The sequence below is a fragment of the Hypomesus nipponensis genome, chromosome 7 (genome assembly GCF_054491055.1).
Source record: "Hypomesus nipponensis isolate SF chromosome 7, ASM5449105v1, whole genome shotgun sequence".
NCBI classification, from domain to species: Eukaryota; Metazoa; Chordata; class Actinopteri; order Osmeriformes; family Osmeridae; genus Hypomesus; species Hypomesus nipponensis.
The window spans coordinates 4,321,408-4,340,890 of NC_140367.1; the positions used below are offsets into that span (position 1 = coordinate 4,321,408).

At 46.2% G+C, this 19,483-nt stretch overlaps 2 protein-coding genes across 2 annotated transcripts; both read right to left on the bottom strand.

Moving 5' to 3' along the window:
- Nucleotides 1-8,231: 8,231 nt before the first annotated feature.
- On the bottom strand, nucleotides 8,232-12,865 carry gxylt1b (glucoside xylosyltransferase 1b). The gene is made up of 7 exons (XM_084701483.1): nucleotides 12,337-12,865; nucleotides 11,375-11,564; nucleotides 11,050-11,181; nucleotides 10,440-10,691; nucleotides 10,015-10,138; nucleotides 9,741-9,913; nucleotides 8,232-9,076 (listed from the first exon to the last, which is right to left on the bottom strand). Exons 1-7 carry the CDS (start codon nucleotides 12,555-12,557, stop codon nucleotides 8,930-8,932), a joined length of 1,239 nt encoding a protein of 412 aa, XP_084557609.1. The 5' UTR covers nucleotides 12,558-12,865; the 3' UTR covers nucleotides 8,232-8,929.
- Nucleotides 12,866-13,008: 143 nt separating this feature from the next.
- yaf2 (YY1 associated factor 2) lies at nucleotides 13,009-19,439 on the bottom strand. The gene is made up of 4 exons (XM_084701485.1): nucleotides 19,180-19,439; nucleotides 18,670-18,795; nucleotides 14,368-14,520; nucleotides 13,009-14,221 (listed from the first exon to the last, which is right to left on the bottom strand). Exons 1-4 carry the CDS (start codon nucleotides 19,203-19,205, stop codon nucleotides 13,963-13,965), a joined length of 564 nt encoding a protein of 187 aa, XP_084557611.1. The 5' UTR covers nucleotides 19,206-19,439; the 3' UTR covers nucleotides 13,009-13,962.
- Between the last annotated feature and the right edge of the window lie 44 nt (nucleotides 19,440-19,483).

Genomic DNA, 19,483 nt, shown 5'->3' on the forward strand with positions numbered 1-19,483 from the left:
GACAGACACGGTGATGGGCCCTGTCTGCACAAGCGGCAGCAGTAGCTTTGTGTGCTGAATATCACATCAGATTAGAACCTGAAAGTACTTAGATGAGAGTTCTCAAACAGATTGGTTTTTAATGGGCATCCCGCTGAACCGGACTCCATATTCAACACACATTGAACTATGAATATTTAATGTATTCAATATTTCCAGGGTATGTTTTTTTGACAATGATGGATCACAGAGTGGGGTTCCCTCTTGAACTGGGCCTCGTTCATGCTCCACATAGGAACTTTTTTCTTTGGGTCTCATTCCACACAATTCCCTCGAGGAAAGATCTGCAGAGATCATAAACAACATCTATTGCTGAGTCTTTCAGACGAGTTTGACTTTGAAAATACAGCATGTCATCACAACCCACTTTCTCAACAGTTTATCTTGTTGCCAGCAAGTGCATCTGCCTGACATCGTTTTTTTTTTAAATGAAAATAGACTCTGCCAGATAGACAATGGCTTATACTCACTAACTGTGCAATTCTCAGTAACAGTGCAATTCTGTCTTGGAGGCATTTTCCCCTGAATAATCATTCTTACTCCCTGAAGTAATCATTAAATACTCTGGTCTGTCTGCAGGAAACTTGAAGGATAGTCTTTGGGCTGATTACTTAAGTTCAGGTTCTCATGTTAATGGCTGCAGGGCATCAGTTTCTTATTATACTGAAACCCTCTCATCTGTAGCCTAGACTAAGCGAATAAGGTGTTCCAAGACAACCCTACTGACTGAAGCAGCAACAGCTAGTTAGGAAGGTGTTCTATGATGCGTGTGTGTTCCCTGTAGACGTGTGTGGAAGGAGTGAGCAGCCATGGGGTGTACACACACACACATACACACACACACATACATACTGCAGGGCCTACTGCACTGTGAAGCTATGATCTCTCTCAGCTACTGTGATGGATTCTCAGACGGGTCCGGCATTCCATTTCACTTGTGAAAAGAAACAACTGCATAAACAAGATACCTGCTGAAGATTGTCAAATCAGGCTCGGTTTTTTCACACACTCGCAGATGCGTTTGTGTTCCATCTGCGGTTTTTGCAAACACTGATCGTCAAGGACAAATCAATTAGAGGAGCAGGCAGGCAGGCAGGCAGATGGTGGAGAAGGACAGGGATGGAGCCTCAGGTTAGGAACAGAAGATGACAGGCAGCAACTGTCAGGGGGAATCTCCATCCTGATCCGTTTCTCCTGTCACAGCCCGTCTCTCTGCCTCTGCCTCTGCCTGTTCCTCAGCCAGGATGAAGGAGAGAGAACGCACACGTCACATACAGACGTGTGAATATTTCATCGACGGTTATCAAACTGAATCTATGGTTTTCATCATATACAACCGTCGGGTTTCACCGCCTGGTTTGGTGCAAATGCATTCCTGCTGTAGATGACTGTGGACCTCAGAAAGGGAACCAGAAAGAGAAAGCTGAGTAAGCAGTGACATTTAAAAAAGGCTATTATTCCCATTCTTCTGGGTTCAATTAAACCCTTTTGCTAATCTGCCAGCCAATCGTACAGTTCCAAGTCAACAATACATCAAAGCGGCTAACGAGGTGATTTGCCTCCTCTCCTCCACTCCCTACTCCACCTTCCCCCCCATCTCGCTGATGAAATAACGCTAACACGGTTAGCCTCAGTCTGCTTATCTGTCTCTACCAGGTCCATCGTTAGCTTGGGCAAATACATTAGTTCAAGGGTACCAGGCCGACGGACGACCACAGTAACAATGTCCTGAGGTAAGAGGAACGGGAGGAAGAGAAGGAGAATGAGAGGAGGAGGAACAGGAGGAGAGGAGGAGGAGGAGAGGAGGAGGAGGAGGAGAGGAGGGGGAACAGGTTCAGGAGAGGAGGAGGAGGAACAGGAGGAGAGGAGGAGGAGGAGAGGAGGAGGAGGAGGAGAGGAGGGGGAACAGGTTCAGGAGAGGAGGAGGAGGAGAGGAGGAGGAGAGGAGGGGGAACAGGTTCAGGAGAGGAGGAACAGGAGAAGGAGAGGAGGAGGAACAGGAGAAGGAGAGAAGGAGGAGGACGCCGTGGAGGACAAGGAGAGTGGTGACAGGTAAAGAGAAAGGAAGAAAAGGAGTGGGAAGTGAGAAGAGCAGGGGGGGCTGTCGACCTGGGGGAGAGGAGGAGGTAGAGGGAGAGCGAGTGGGGGACCCAGGGAGGAGAGGCGGGGCTGCCCATTATTGTGCCTTTGTTTCTCCATCATCCCTGATTACACCCAGACAAAGACAGAGACAGCATAACACAGAGCTGAACATGAAGGAGGCAAATCCTCCCATGAACAGTACTAATCACAGCACGGTGGCAGCAGGGAGACAAGATCCAATCAGAAGCTGATGATGACATTTTTTCTCATTATATCTGGGACATGAGTCCCTTTCCGTCTCCTGTCGTTTGTTCCGTGTCCTTCCATCACTGATGTCTTCAAGTTTGTTGAGGAAACAACTTTCCCATTGGAACGCCTTGTTAGTGCGACACAGTTTGGTGGTTTGACTATCAAAGCCAATACACATCATATCAAAGAGTAAATAATAAAGCGTTATGTATAAACATGATTTACACACACAGCAGTAACCCACGAGGGTTTGAACTCGAGACTCCTCTCGCATCAAGCCCCAGTATCTACCATCACGCCAAGAGGACATCATCAGAATTCTGAGATTCGTGGGTCAATCCCTGGATTAATTGCTCCTCACGAGGTAATGGCATTGTTCTGAAGCCGTCGGCGAACGAGCAAAATCCCTCACCATCACCAGAAAATGGGGACAACCTGCGCCTTCTGTCATCTTAAAGCGACAGCTTAACGAGCGCCGGCCCACAGTGACATCACAGTAGGGCCCATCTGTAGTCTGGCAGGTAGGGCTCGGCTCACTCACTCACAGACACCCTCGCTAGCTTTATTACTCTCGCGTATCAAACATGGATGAACCACAGTGGCTGGCCAGCCGTCGCCTGATTGGCTGCCACCGTCTGGGGTGGTGGAGAGTTATCGTAGGTAGTTTAGCATCCATCAGGTTTATGGCTCCCTGATGGTCTTATGGAGACTGAGGGAGTTCGACCCAAACACATGCACTCCCCTCTCAGCCAGACAGACTTACTGTGTCATGAGTCTGAACCGGAGCCAGAAGCTGTTTCATATACCTTCTTAACTTCCTTAATACATGTGACCAGCTGGCCTAGGTATGGTATGAGGACAGCTTTCTAAACCCAAAAGCTGATGAAATGACATGTTTCATTTAGCCGCGGAACATGATGTGATGGAGCGTGTTTAGACGGAGTAGTGCGTTTTACTCATTCCGCCTAGGCATGTGAGTGTGTGTGTGTGCGTGCGTGTGTGATAGCGCGTGTGTGTTTCCCCATGAGCATCTGAACTGTCCTTGGTGAGAGGTCTCAGCTTCCTCGTGGCTTATCTCTCTGGTTGGGAGACAAACTTGATAAGTACGTGCCCGGTGGCTCTGGTTGAATGCTACTGATTGCAGCCGTCTTCCCAAGCTCACTCACAGCACCGTCTGGCAGGCGTAAAGGGGGGGACATTATGTGGAGTGCTGTGTGGTGATGAATGCATTGACTGGTGGCTCCTTCATCTCTGCTTCCGTGGACTGATTTGACATCCCGTCAGGAACACAAGAGAATGGTTCTGCTTGAATCCTACACTTACGGTGTCATACCACGAAACGGGGGTGCTTGGTGGGAAATGATCGCAGGGCTGGACTGGAGAGGCTGTTGGTGATTCTGCTCCTTTAACCTGGCTGTCTCTACGGTAACTACTGGCAACTGGGAACTGGGCGGTTTAATTAAGGAGGGAGATCCTTATCGCCATGGGAACAGCCATGGCGTGGTAATGACGTGTTTTGCCACCTCGCCTGTTACAGGGTGTCTCTCTACACACACACACACACACAGTCTGTGTATGAAACACATCTGTACTGATTTTATTACAGCTTTACATGCTTGCCAATATCTCCAGTGGATCGATAGCAGCATGGTTTAAAGTGACCCAGGTGCTGGGCAGTTGTCCAGGACTGTGCGATGTTGGCCAAACACCCAGAGACTTAAACACCCATTGTAATACCTGGCTGTTTATGAGACACAACTCACAGAGAAATGGATGCTGATCAGAACACCACACGAACACAAACAGATTTCACCTGGGGAACTGAACATCAAGGGTGTTCAAAATCTACAGCCTTACACACACACACACACACACACAGACACACACATAAAGGAGACTGCCCCTCCAGGCTGCCAGGTAATTGCGGTCTACAGGGGACAGGTGCTGCTACAATAGAGCCATGCTAGCCTGCCTACCCCTTTCACGCCACAGTAATTACCTAATAGAGTAGCACACAGGAGAGATGGAGGGAGAGGGAGAGAGGGAGAGAGATAAGGTTGTGCCAGTTCGATCCCACAGAACCACAGGCTCCCTTTCAGTACTTTCCATCAGATCATTGTGGAGGTAAACATTGTGGAGCGGGGATGGAGGGAAGGAGAGCTAGAGGGATGAAAGCGGGAGCCTTAATGGGTGTATTGTGGAAGGGCGAGGAAGCGGCAGAGAAAGGAGGGGAATGAGGGGTCACAGAACCACGAGGCCAGGTGACTCTCGTTTCTGATGTCACCACTTCTCTCACCGCCGCGGCCCTTTCTCCTCGTCTCCCCGCTGGTCGTCTCAGAAAATAAGATAATGAGAAAAGAGAAGACCCATGTCCCCCCCACCTCCACCCCCATCCCCACACCAGCCTCACCCCACCTCCACCCCCATCCCCACACCAGCCTCACCCCCCCCTCCCACCTCCAGCTTGACCCCCTCTCCACCTCCACCTCCATCCCCATCCCCACACCAGGCTCACCTGTCCTGGTTGGATTGGCATTGCTCACATTCTCCTCTTCCACACAGGACTCCCATGGCACAGTCTCAGTCTGTTGCCTTGAGAACAGCAGAGAGCAACTTCTAACCCACAGACTGGAGAAAACAAAAGAACTAGCAGCTTCTGAGAAAGCCTGGAGTAGTTTTCCTCTCTCTCTCTCTCTCACTCTCTCTCTCACTCTCTTTCCTTATCTGTCTTCCAGTCCCAAGGTAACGTTCTCTTGTTTCCAGGTAAGTCTGGAATATTCTGCTGGTTTCTTCTCCTTTCCTCCTGTGTGTTCTTCAGAGCAGAGGGAGCCCTCCCAGGGCTTAGCTGGCTTTCAGCTTGGAGGTGGAAACCACAGTGGCTCTCTGCTCAGATGTGGCTTATTTAGCTTGTAAAAACAGTTCCTCTTTATTCATGAAGTCATTTGTCTTTGGAAGAGTGTAGCCTGTTGGGGAGAAAGACACCAGCATCAGCAGAGTGTAACTGGGGCAGAGAATACAGAAGAGAATACAGAAAGAATTTAATTGTGTCTGGGACAAGGACGGAGGAAGGAAGGAAGGAAGGAAGGAAGGAAGGAAGGAAGGAAGGAAGGAAGGAAGGAAGGAAGGAAGGAAGGAAGGAAGAAAGGAGGAGGGAGAGAGCGAGCGAGCGAGAGGGGAGAGAGGCAGGTTAGCATGGTGGGGGAGAGAAAGAAACAAGAAGGGAGCGAGGGAAAGAGTAGCAGAAAGTGAGGGATGGGTGGAGGGAGGTAGAGTGAAAGGAGGGCAGGGAGGGAGGGAGAGAGGCAGGGGAGCATGGAGGGAGGGAAGGATGTGTTGTGAGTGAGTGTGTGTGTGTGTGTGTGTGTGTAGTAGGAGGATGCCGGTGCTGGTGAGATGCCTGGTGCTGTGAGCAGTGAGTTCACCCAGAGTTGCTATGGTGTCCTCTGGCTGAGCTTAACGTCTCATAGTATACTCACACACACACACACACACACACACAAACATGCACACACACACACACCTGCAAACACACTCACACGCTCCATGCACACACACACACACACAAGACAAAACCAGTGCGCACTGGCTCCATCGGTTTTCCACAGCAACCACTGACCTGACATGAGGAATGGTCATGAACATTCTATCATCAGTCCTGACCTGTTGATAGGTAATCAGCTCACCCAATGCTGTGGTCATTCATCAGCTAGAGAGACGGCACTCTCTCTATCTCTCACTCTCTCTCCATCAAAACAACATCCACAGCAAAATGCGCCATTTGTTGTTTTCTATCTCTGGCAAAAGGGTCTTTTTTCAGGCCCAGTGTTTATAATTGTTGGTTCTCCTGTCGAAAACACTCCAGAGGAAGCGTACTACGAAAAGCTTCTGTGCTCTTTTGTGAGAGTTTCAAGACCTTTTTGCTCTCCTCTCATCTTCAATCTCATGGCCGCTCTTCAATCTCGCTGCCCTTTATATTTCCCTCCCCTCCTCTCTCTCCTCTTCACATCACTCTCACCCCACTTTCTCTCTCAAAGAGATTTGCCAGATTTGCAACCTTGGAACCAGTAGCCTTTCAGATGGATAATAACGTACATCAACACAAACAAATGCACACACTCATTTATCTCATGGCCCTGTATCTATTATCTCCTCTTCCATCCCCAATGACAATAGATATAAAACCCTGGTTATTTATTAGGATATAAAAGTTGTAGTTCCAGGCAAATTGTGCAGCTTGCCAATAAGGAGTTGTTCCATGGATCTTTCTTCCCTGGGGATATGAATGCTACATGGTTATTTTGTCCAGGCGTACCAATAAAGATAATTGATAACCTCTCCTGCTGACTTATTGAGATGAATGGGCCCTATTGTTAATGTTATGAGTTGGTCCAGAGAGTCAGATGGATGGCCCCATGTTCTCTCCCACTGCCCCAAGGTTGCAGAATGACAGGCTGTAGGCTGGAGATTTTGGTCCATCAGCTGTACTTTATCATCAGTCAGGCTACGGTGGCCCCAGAGGACCAAACCATAGATTATTGGCTGTTGTATTGATCCAGTAATACATGGCATCCATCCACTTCTAAAAACGTTCTTGTGGGTGGATTAGAAATAGGTCGAGGTATTGGGGAAAATATAAACATCAACGTGAAAGATGCTGGTTGTTTGGAGTGTGTGAGGTATTACATGACATGTAATATCTGTGTTGAATATACGGTCTGTTCATCTTTGGTTTTATATAGTGTGGTCAGTGGACACCAAGGATATGCCAAGCCATCTAACAGGTCCTGCTGATAGGGTGTTGATATATATAAGGCACTGGTACTACGAAGCAACCATCTTAGTCTTCAGTTAATATGATGTGAAATACTGCCACCTGTTGGAAAGGCTTTTGCACAATTGACAGTGGAAGGGTTTTTATTAGGGGTGAAATAGTCAGTTCACAATTCAATACGTATCACAATACTGGGTGTAGCTCCCCCGGTTCAATGACAACTTGAGAATTCCTTTTAATGCCAATTTATTGTATGTACAACACACATGAAGTCTTGTTTTGCCGTGAGAACTAAAACAACATAAAACTTATGAATTTACACACTACACAAAGAAACATTATAGATAAACGTAATGTAAATTGAAATGACATATACACATACCTCATTGGCCGCATAACCAAAGGGAGTAGGTGAAACTTGTTGCCATTTTCTTAGCTTTCTTTTAACTTTAAACTTTAAGTATCACTGAGCACTAATCATGCTGATGCTGTATGAGAATGCTACACAGGAGTGCAGTGGCTGCCACCTGCTTGGTCAAGTGTGTGTCACTAATGAACATCCCCAGTGCAACACATTCTAATTCTACAATTGCATTCAGTATAATTACAGTAATAATAGACGAATGTACATTACCTCAACAGTATGCATAAAATAAAATAATCAGGAAAATGTGTTTATCAAAAATAATAAACACAAACTCTCAGTCAGTTACACTCCCACCTAATCACCTCTGATTTCCTTCAAGTACTTCAAAATCAAACTCCTTTAAAAAAAAATTTTTTTATAAACTTGACACACCTTAACTATTTAGTTTATTATATAACTAAGAACTGACCCCAGGTAAGACACGTAGCGTGACTATCCATCTGCTTCAAGCAGTGTGACTGTCTTTTGAATGGATCTTTCAAGGTGGAGTGGCTTTCTGATTGTTCACTTGACCTCTGAATCCAGTGTTGAATCTCCAATAAACAACTTCACTTTTCTTACATGTTCTTCTGCTCCAGGATAAACCTCAATAACTAATAAATAAATAAGATTATGAAACAAATTCAATTAACAGATTTTATTTCCAAAACATTAAACATGTTCATTAATTTTCTTTGTTGTACATACAGTTAACTGAGTTCAAGCGATTTCTGTGAATGCAATGAATGCACGCATGACACAGGTGCAGAGTAGGTCGCGCAACCAATAGGATTAGACCAATTACAGACGTTATATTGTTAAAAACATTGCCATAACTCTACGATACATATTGTAAACATTTTGTATTGTGATATATTGTTACACACCTAGTTTTTATTGCATAAATGTTACAACATTTGGCTGTTTACACATTCTGGGATACACATGGAGATGCTACACAATCCACAAATACAACATTTTAGGAGATAGAACACAACATTCCAGAAGAAACATTCTTTTTTTTTTTACCTGATGTTCATCATTGTTTGTACGTTTAACAGTGCAAATTAAAAAAAACTCAACAAACTTTGGCATTGCATATGAATAGAAAATAAACACTAACTTATGCACATTGGTAACAAACACGACAACATGGCACAGTGGGTCACAGACAGTTTGAAATGTGCCTTTAACAGAACCATCCCGTTGTTTACCCCACAGTGTGTATATTCCATGTGAACATGGAGATAACGTAGATTCTCCAATATGGAGAGAGTCTTGATGGACACAACAATGTGCAGCTGTCCAGGGAAGACTCAGGTACAAGACTTGGACAAACTGCTGTCATCCTAGTCTAGACCAGTCTGGAAGGCTCTGGCAGGTCAGTCTCTGGCTGTGCTGGTTAGACTGACTGCCAGTCTCTTGGTGAGCTGATGGTGGGCCTTGCCACAGTAGGTGTGGGTGGTGTTCTGCAGTGCGGCCTCCAGGGGGCGCAGCAGGGAGCTGACTGGGTCCGCGTCAAACGAGTACTGAGGACAAGAAGAGCTGTCCGTCACCAGGTAACCACATCACACATCACAACACAACACTGCTGCATACATCTGTTAAGGATGACAGACCCTGAGGAATATACTTTGTTTTACTCGCTCTTGTTTTACTGATGTCATGAGGCAATTAAAGTAAAAACCAAGCCTACTGTTCAATAATGAAGGGACTTTTACAACGCACACAGGAAATCAAATGGGTATTAGGTTTTAACCATGGACTCATTTGCCTTGGGAGCGGCAGCTTGTATCAGGTCACTAAAACGACAGTGTTTTACGAGTACGCTCTCACATACCCGCGCCTGGTCATAAAGCTGCATTTACAGTCGGAGTATTGATCTGGTGCTGATGATGGAGTGCTGTCCACATGGACACACACACACTCGCACAAACTCAAAATGTAGCGTCAGCACTAAAACTTTACTGCTCATTCCTGGGCCTGGCTTTTACAGTGAGACTTTATTACCTGCAGAACAGCAGCCACACATGACCAGAGCAAGTGTGTGTGTGTGTGTGTGTGTGTGTGTGTGTAAGTATCTGCTGTAGGCCATTGTATATGGCCACGCCATTAAGCAAATCAGGCAAGATCATTGACAAAAATTCGGAACAATGTATGTCTGTGTATATCTGTGTGTGAGTGCATGCATACCTGCTTTATGGCATCGTATACAGCTCTGAAGGCAGGTTGTTTGCGGTCATGGTAGACCCCCCTGTTGCCATGGAGAATGCAGACACCAGCTTCTTCTGCTGAGACACAGTTGGAGCCGTAGATACAGTGGTCTGGACGGTAGTTCCACTGGCATGACACCTCCAACAGACACTCTGGTGGACGGTATGGTGGAGTTAGATCTCATAGCACAGGCTGGGCCTAGCAGGTAAGCTCACTGAGTTCAATGTGGTGTGTGTGTGTGTGTGTGTCTGACCAGGGTTGTGGTGGAAGATAATGTTAAGCAGGTCCTGGTCTCCCCACGTGATGTTCAGCTTGTATTTCTGCAGCAGAGGCCTCAGTAGCTCCTCCCACCTGAGTCCTATGGACGTCATGTCATTCTGAACAGGCAGGACAGAAAAACACGGTCAACGACCACCACTGCACTCAAACAGGATTGTGACTCTCTGATGCCACCTGGTGGTTCAACCTAGTGTCCATTCCTTAGCGTGGACCAGCTAACATACAGTATAGAGTTGAATAATAATGCATTCATTTATATATTGCAGTTGTTTCCAAAGCGATGGAAGGGTTATGACTGCAACCTATTACTCTGCAGCCAAACTCTCTACCACTGAGCTACAGCATATCTACCAGTGTGAATTGTGACGTGTACGAAAATGCGAAACGTTGACCCCTGACCTTGAAGTAGGTGCTCCGGATGCGGGTCATGTTCATCAGCATGACCCCAGAGTTGATGCCGGTGCGTCCGTAGTATGGGTGGCGGGCGAAGCGGTTGTACCAGGCTATGCGCGGCTCCTCGTGCTCCGGCGCCATGGCAACCAGCTGGGTGGAGTTGAAGGCGGTCAGGAACGCCCACAGGGCGTCGACAGGTTCCAGGAACACAACGTCAGAGTCCACGTAGAGCAGGGAGTCTACGTCCTTCAGGATGAGCTGGGGCGAAAGGTGTGTGTGTGGGGATGAAAGAGAGAGACAGAGAGAGAGACACACACACACACAGAGAGAGAGACAGACACAGAGAGAGAGAGAGAGAGAGAGAGAGAGAGAGAGAGAGAGAGAGAGAGAGAGAGAGAGAGAGAGAGAGAGAGAGAGAGAGATAGAGACAGAGATAGAGACAGATAGAGAAAGAGGTATATAGAGGGAGAGAAAGCGTAAAAGATAGAACAGAAGAAAGGTAGGGAGTCGAAAAGAACACATTGATTATGACCACATCCCAGTAGAGAGTCAACAGTCTAACTCCTGGACAGGAGAGTGTGAGAGTCGATGGGTGTGAGAGCAGACAGGAGCTCACAGGGAGGAAGAGCCTCTGGGAGGCGCAGGGTTTGAAGAGCTTCCTCCACTCTGCAGCATGCTCCTGGGGGAGGGTGATGGGGTACAGCCTGTAGCTGAACCTGGAGCGCACATGACCAGGCCAAGACTCCATCTGCAGCACAGGGAGAAGCAAGCATTTCAGACACGCACACACATGGACTTAACCATAAGTGAAGAAACTGTAGCACAGCCAACAAAGACAATACTATGCCGGTCGTAACTACCAGTGCTTTCATAGTATCAGCAGCATTCCAGTCAGTACTTCCATGACTCAGTACGAGTCCTGTGCCGGCAGCAGAACCCACCGCTTGTGTGAAGCTGCTGTGCAGAAGCTCCTCAGAAAACAGATGCAGGAGGAGCAGCTTGGAGCTGAGGAGCACGGCAGACTTGACCATGGTCAGGGTCTCCTCCAGCCTCTGGCCGCACGCCACCACGCCCAGGTGCATGATGGGAGCAGGACTGGGATCGCTTTCAACCCTCTGACGCATGATGTTCCTAAAAGAGAGAGAGAGAGAGAGAGAGAGAGAGAGAGAGAGAGAGAGAGAGAGAGAGAGAGAGAGAGAGAGAGAGAGAGAGAGAGACATGACTGAGACATGTGACGACTCTGAGGCAACTTCTGTTAGAGACTAACAATATGAAGACTGTTTCACTATGGAAACACTACGAGTTTCACTCAGTACACGTGACAAACCCTGGGTGTATGCTGACATGAGTGCTACACCACTTAAACAGGTTAGCTCGATTCAGGTTTATCCATGGTCTATCCACCCCCACTTTGGGAATGCTCTGGCTCTGTCACACCTCCAGTGATTGAAACAAGGCTGAGAGCTGATTGAAAAGCAGTTTGTTTTTGTGTGTGAGTGCGTGAGTAGGTGATAAAGATTATGTGAAAGATTTACAGTTACAGAAAAGAGCAACTGAGAAAATAAATGTGTGTTTGCAGAAGCAGCCTCTCATTCAATTAGACCTATTAGTCAAATTACTACTGTGTACTGATATCATTTATAACTGATAAGGGATGCAAGAACTTATTTAAAGGAATAAAATACACGTAGCCAACAGCAGACGCCAACAGGGCCTTTGAAATAGCAGCAACACATTAAAGCGATTCGAAACAAATAATTCTGACATGCCCATGCTTTGCTTAATATGCATCAAGTTATCGCTGGTCGATTGGCTTCAATGGAAGTTCAAACAGAAGAAACAAATTAAACACGTAATACAAGTGATACAGGTATATTAGACACATTGTCTATAAATACAATACCTGTTATTCCAATGTTGGCTCTTGGGGCCTTTTCTGTCTATTATTAGCTTCGTTCCTTGTCCGATGGCTCTCCGCTGGGAAGCAGCTGGCGACAATAACGTCATCCTACCGACGCCTCCTCCGTCCAACAGAGTCGCGTAGAATAGTTTACTGTACACGTACAATACCGATAACACGGCCAACACCGTGCACATGAGGAATGCACGAATGTATCGCCGCATTATCGAAAGTTCAATCGCTTTCAGAGCACACAGGCATGACACAGGACCGTGCTAGTTCACATTTGGCAGGACTTTAGGGTCTGGGGGAGGGGTGAGAGAGACAAAAAAGTCAAGCCCTCCCCCTACGTGTAATTTATTAGCTGGGAAAAAAACACTTATCTGCCTAAACCCCCTTTCACAGACACAACTTGCACTCCTTTCACTCCTTTATCGTCAAAATATTTTATTAGGCCTACATCAAACTAGGAGTTATTTTGTTACTTTGAATAGGAGGCTATTGTCTACCAAGTGGTGCTGATAACTCACAGTAGATTTATAAAAGCATATAATTACTTTTCGACATTCAGGGCTATGCCTACTAAATAACTATTATTGCTTTTTCTTTCATCGTCGACATATGTAACAGACTTCTTACCAATCACTAACCAGACAGAAAAAAAATCAGACAGCATACTTTTTGAACACATAATTTCATTAATTTTCTTTTGTTAATCTTCAGACATTAACCTATATGTTCATACATTTCTAAACAGGAAAGTTTGGTCAATCCAAATAATGTAAAAAACAAAACAAAAACAAAAATTGTGAATGTAACATCAATGGTACCAGGTGGGTTTAAAATGGACACAACAAAAGAATGAACATTGTTAACCAACAAAATCTTTCTCATTAATCCACTTCTAGTCCCAGCTAGTGTAGTGAACCAATTAGAATATATTTAAGTCTCCATAGTGACACAAGAAATAACATTTCCTCACATTTTCTCCCAGAATGCAACAAGTACTGAACTCTGAAACACAATGTCATGCCTGGAGAATGGTAACACTGTTGGGATGCCTAACACCAATTCTGTACAACAGGTCATAGGGGATCAGGTTTATCAACATAGAATATAACAACTGTTTCAACCTAAAGTTACCTAAACTGGGATTTTATTCAAATGTTTCTGCAGAACCTGTAGTGTATTCCAGAAGCCAGACAAACCAATGCCTGCAGGAGAGGAGTATGCCGTTCCTCGTGCACCATAATCTTGCTAACTACGCACAACCTGTAGCTGCTACATGTACAGGTCCAGAATTAGCCAGGCCGGGAACCAAGTTCTAAACAATGAATCTAGAACCATTCACTACAATTTAGAACAAAGACTCGCCCAGAAGTAACATTATGGTTTAATAGATAGGGTCCCTTAGAGTGGCTAGGATTGGGGGTTGAGGTCCAGTGTGGGGGTTGGGGGTGCCAGGTGGGAGGTTAAGGTCCAGAGTGGGGTTTGAGGTTGCCACGTTGGCAGTTTAGGTCCATGTTGGCAATGCGGAGAGGGTGAGATCAAATGTAGAGGGTTGGTAACTTCAGAGGGATTTGGGCATGGTAAATCCATTATGGGGGTTGGGGTTGCCAGGTTTAGGGCCTAGTGTAGCTCTCCGTTGACAGAGGAGGCCTCCCCCCTGGGTGAGGATGACCTAGAGACCCCCCTCTCTGTGTTGTCTGAGCTGGAGCCACTCTGGTTGTGGTGGTCTGCAGAGACCGAGGTTGTGGAGGAGGTGGTGGTGGTGGTGGTGGACGAAGGCTTAGGCTTCTCCTTAAAGTCTGTGATAATGACAGTTAGATCTCCCACCGTCACCTCCAGGTGCTGAGCGCTGCTCCTGTCAATGTTCTTTAACCTCGGCCTATGAAGGGGTGGGGAAAGGGAGGGAAAGGAGAGAGGGATATTTAAATAGAACATTATGCTTTGCTTTCCAGCGAAAAACCTAACATGCAATTCTTCAATCCCATAATAATAAACAATAAACCATATAACATATTTTTTGCTCACCTCATCTTCTTGTGGTTGTTCTTCTTTAGTGTTGGTTCCTTATCATGTCTATCTTTCTCTGTTCTCTCCTTTTTCTCCTTCTTAGGCTGCGTGGGAGAAGCAAACTGTGGCGTCACCTGCTGGGAGACCAACTGAGAGACAGGTCGAGGCTTCCTATGGGGATGGCGGGGGAGGAGAGGAGAGGACAGAAGAGAGGATTAAGGTATGAACACATCGATATGTCTGGACATGGTCCTGAGAGTGGACTGAGAGTCAGGAGGCAGCTAAAGCAGCGATTTGTCCTCAGACGACGATCTCTGTGCGGAGGTTTAATAGACTTGTCCATCCTAAAATACGTCCGTAGACATGCAGTGAAGTCAGCAGAGTGGCACATGCTGAGTAATAATCGTACCGAGACAAAAGACCACAAAGAGTTGTGGAGTATTATGAAACCACATACTCTTGTCTGGAAGATGCACTTGCAACCACTTCCACCCTCATCTGAAATAACCTAAGAGTCTTCTGAAACATCGGTAAGAGGAAGGACTCCATGCATACATGACGTCCTGCTTGCTTGTCTGACTTGAGTACTGGCAGATCTACCCGGAAAACAAGTGTTGAAAGACCCATCTGTTGTCTCACCATAGTGGGAGGGGAGAGAGAAAAAACGTGTAACTGCAGAATGATCTCCGTTTCAGTCTGTCTGTCACTCACCACCCCCCCCCCCCACACACACACACACACACAGCTGACACAGAGCCCTGCAGGCTTCCAGAGTAGACCAGGAAAACAGTCTGATAGCACTGGTGTGGCTGGATGACCTGAATCCATGTTCATCTAGAAAGTGTCGCCATGATAGGATATGGTGGTACACAGACTAGTATGTAAATGAATGTGCTGGCCTATATACAGTACGGAGCCCGAGCCGAGATCCTCACAGAACACCACCGCAGAACTGCTGACACATTTAAATCTCTTTTAGAACGCTGGAATGCATTTCAGAAGAGAATTTCAGTGGATTGTCTTGACATAACCCAGTTACAGGGCGATTATGATGTTACCGTGGAGATGTTATCGAAGCACAACATAGACCTAGAGTCCAATTACACCACAGGGGGTCTGGACTGAATCTCCCTCTCACTTTGTAACACTCTAAATGCAGCTGCCTGTTGAACTGTTTGTGTGTGTGTATATGTGGTGTGTGTGTATATGTGGAGAGATATCCAGATCGATAGTCAACAAGGCCAACAATTTTGGATCAAATGAATGGAGTCGCACTTAGAAATCAAAGATGAGGTTAGGGAAAAACACTGTCTCTTATCTTTTGAACTATCTGTCTGTCTGTGACACATCCTGCAGTCCTGGGAGATCAATGGGCCTACTCATTTCTTAGTTTTGTTCATTATTGGACTGGTGCTATGCAAAACTGTCTCTTACAAGAATACAATATTCCATTCCATTTATGCATTTCATACTCCCTTCCCCAGTCTCTGTATTTCCTAGAAGATGACACTACCAAGAAATAACAGTGAGATGAGTAACACACTGTTCCAAGTACCTAGAGCCCCAACAGATCAGACACCTGGTGTGTGCGTATGTGGATATGCTCCTTGTCAGCAAGTTCTGCGTGTTGCATGTGGGAGAGAATCCAACTTGATTAATGTCTCTCTCTGCCTGAACATGTCACTTTTACACTGTGTGGCAAGGTGTGTGTGAATGTTTGCGTGCATGTGTGGTACAGTGAGTTTGGAACAGATGGCTCTCACTCTCCTGTGGTTTATAACACTTCCTAAGCCCAGTTATACCTCCCCCCTCCTCATTCTCACACACACACCACACACACCCTGGCTCCGACATTAACACGATCATGGTCTAGTGAGAAGGAATGAGGATGTTTTTCTCCATGTGTGTGTGTGTGTGTGTGTGTGTGTGTGTGTGTTTGTAGAGGTGAAGGAGAAAGCCTGAGTCAGTTCACCTACACAAACAAAAAACATTGTAGGCTAACTGGTGGAAACGTTATACTCTGATACAAGCTACTGCTTTCCTCCTGGGCTTGATGAGTCAGAGCACTCAGATTAATGGGCAGGTGGTGTATGTGTGTTTGTGTGTGGGTGTGTGTTGTGCTGTGTGGGTGTGTGTTGTGCTGTGTCTGTGTGTTTGTGTGCTCGCCGGGGAAGGTCAAACACAATTTGCTCCCAGGACTCGGCTGTGGAATATGTTTTTGGCTTTGTGTAGTGGCTGTGTTGTTTTTAAAACCCCTCTGATAGGTCAATAACTTGTCGGCTGTTGTCAAATGAAAGAGACAGACATGAGGGTGTGATCTTGTGCTGCGGCCTCTACGGGCTCATACACATCTCTTCTCTCCCTCGTCCTCTCATCCTCTCTCATAATGAGTCCAAATCAGAATGGGCTCTTGTGATTGGTGTGCTTGAACGCTGCCTGAACAATGTGCTTCCAGTGAGTCTGCTGTTCTGGCGTTGCTGAAGCTCAGCTTCATAAAACATTCATCTTCATCCTTTAACTTCTGTCCGCACGCAATCTCCTACATTGCTGCCTCTCCCTCCCTCTCTGCTCCCTCACCTCCTCACATTTACTTATTCCCCCTGCCCTCCTGAGTTCTGTGACTCCTTTCAGAGTAAATGTTATGACTAAGATAAAAGGACCTTATGACTGACACACTAAATACATGACCAGCTCTGACTCAATGTCCTCAGAGACATGATACTAATACTCTTAAAACATGTCAGACAAAGGAATCCTATAATCTCGTCAGTCAGCCGTATTACCAAAGTCTTCTATGAGCCACAGCACTATAACTGTGTCTGTGTGTGTCTGTGTAGGCAGGATGGCAGGAAGTCAAATTCAGTCGTGTCCCTGTGGCTTCAGCTCAGGCTGTTTTCCGGTGCCAGGGCCTTCTGTAGGGCAATCAGGACAGATTTGCCTATAGTGTACAAAGGACAAGCATAACCTCCTTACAGCTCTCTCTCTCTCTCTCAGTGTGTGTAGGTGTGTGTGTGTGCTGAACCCCCCTGGCTGCTTTAATGTCCTGATGAGATCGCTGTGTCTCTGATGACAGCTCCCTGATTAAGCCGTTGCATACTAATGAGCTCTGGGTGTCTGTCTGGCAGCTGCTGTGGCACCCTCTTTTCAGCTCGTATCCCTCCACACACACACACACACACACACACACACACACACACACACACACACACACACACACACACACACACACACACACACACACACACACACACACACACACACACACACAACGAACGAGGCAAATTGCATCTGCACAGTTAACTGCCTCATTTAAAAAACGTCTCTTTCAAACTGGGATAATTGGTGGAGCATGGAGGAGGGAGATAACGTTCAAGTTCTGTTAGAGAGACCAGACATGGAGCTCTGTTCTTCCAAGCTGGAATGCCTTTATGGAACACTGTGTCAAAGGAAGACAAGGCTAGTGTCATCTCTTCAGAGTGTGAGTCAGAGGCCCAGATGTCAAATAGAAGCCCCAGGGCAGAGCAGAGAGACAGACCCCCCCCCCCCTCCCCCCTCTCTGCAACCAAAACATCACACCACAAGATGGATGACAAGAGGGCAGCCATGATTACACACTCACCTCCCACCCCACCCCCACCAACCCGTGGAGATATTGTGGTGTCACCAGCCTCTTCCTGTCTACTGAGGTGAGATCTACAAGCTTGCTAGGTGAGGTAGCAGAAGGGATATCCTCTAACAATACAGGATGATCATCCATCTAACACAGCCACAACTCAGCTCTATCAATGAGACTTGGCATCTGAGAAGGGGGAGATAGGAGGTCCATATGCTGGCTACTTAAAGATGCCGTTTGGGGCTATAGCCTGGACAAAGAATGGGTGGTGATCATCTGCCAGGACTGATATGTAATTGGATAGTTAAGACTGTGTTCATATTATATTTGCATGTATTGTGAACATTTAATACGCCTTTACAAATCCCATAATTGTACTAATCTGCATTATTCTATAATAAATAAATAGGTTAAATGGCTATAAACTACCGAGAGGGGCTGCTCCGTCGGTAGAAAAAAAATATTTCCCCCATTAACGTTGCCCTAGGCCCGCCTATTATCCTGACGTCTCACTGTTTTGAAATGTTAGTAACAAACATTATCTGAGATGTTATCGTGTTAAGTATTTGCTACTTACAATAAGTACGGTGTTGAGTAATTCAAATGGGTTGTAATATTTAAGCTGCAACTACGAAAAGCAATTGGTATTTAAAGACGTATTTGTTACATTTACTATCGACAACACAGAACTGATTCAGACTACTTACCGTGTTGACGTTCCTTTCCTGACATCGCACATCATGCATTTGAAAGCTTCGGCAGTGTTCTTGTACGTACAGACACTACAATCCCAGTATGCCTCGTCTGAAGAGGGCTTCGGTTGACGCTTCGGCCTTCGAACAAAACAAACGGACAGAGATCACTTGCACATCCCGACAGACGGTGCTGTGAGTGCGTGTGTTTGCAGCCTTCTCAATCGCCGTTAAACATCTGGAAACGTTCCATTTAGCGTCGAAACGGATATGGTTCACAAGGAACGAGCTGGTCTGACACCGTAATAAAACAGACAGTCCGCCATGGTTGCTACACTGTATCCCTCACTCTCACACACATACTCTGAGACACTCACACATTACCCCTCCAGACACACACAGACACACACACACACACCGTCGCAGACACAAGCACACACACACGGATCCTGGACTGTTTCAATAATGTGTGCTAATATCCACTGCCTACTATCAATGTCACAAAAATAGTGAGCGGCTACTTACCTTGTAGGACTTCTCTTGTCTCCCATGCTATCAAAAGTTAGTTTGTGGATGTTTAAATAAGGACGTAGTCCTTATATGTTGATAAAGCGATGCGCCCGAACCGCACGGCTTCAGCTGTCGTGGAAACTCCGGTTGGCGAATTATCACGTGACCCACTCCCTCCAATCAGATTTCACAGCATTTCCTGTCGCTGCAAACAGGTCCAACATTCCTGATGAACACCGATGAGTGATTCTCATTTAAATCAAACGGCTTTTAGCCATTTGGTCAACATAATACAATAAAGAGCATTCAGTGAGATCTC

Excerpts from the sequence above, each read along its gene's own strand:
- gxylt1b (XM_084701483.1), bottom strand. The coding sequence starts at position 12,557 with ATGCGGCGATACATTCGTGCATTCCTCATGTGCACGGTGTTGGCCGTG. Across the intron at positions 11,565-12,336 it reads AGCCAACATTGGAATAACAG|GAACATCATGCGTCAGAGGG; the intron begins GTATTGTATTTA and ends TCTCTCTTTTAG. Across the intron at positions 9,077-9,740 it reads TATACGATGCCATAAAGCAG|TACTCGTTTGACGCGGACCC; the intron begins GTATGCATGCAC and ends TCTTGTCCTCAG.
- yaf2 (XM_084701485.1), bottom strand. The coding sequence starts at position 19,205 with ATGGGAGACAAGAGAAGTCCTACAAG. Across the intron at positions 14,521-18,669 it reads AGGAAAGGAACGTCAACACG|GAAGCCTCGACCTGTCTCTC; the intron begins GTAAGTAGTCTG and ends CCATCCCCATAG. Across the intron at positions 14,222-14,367 it reads AACAACCACAAGAAGATGAG|GCCGAGGTTAAAGAACATTG; the intron begins GTGAGCAAAAAA and ends ACCCCTTCATAG.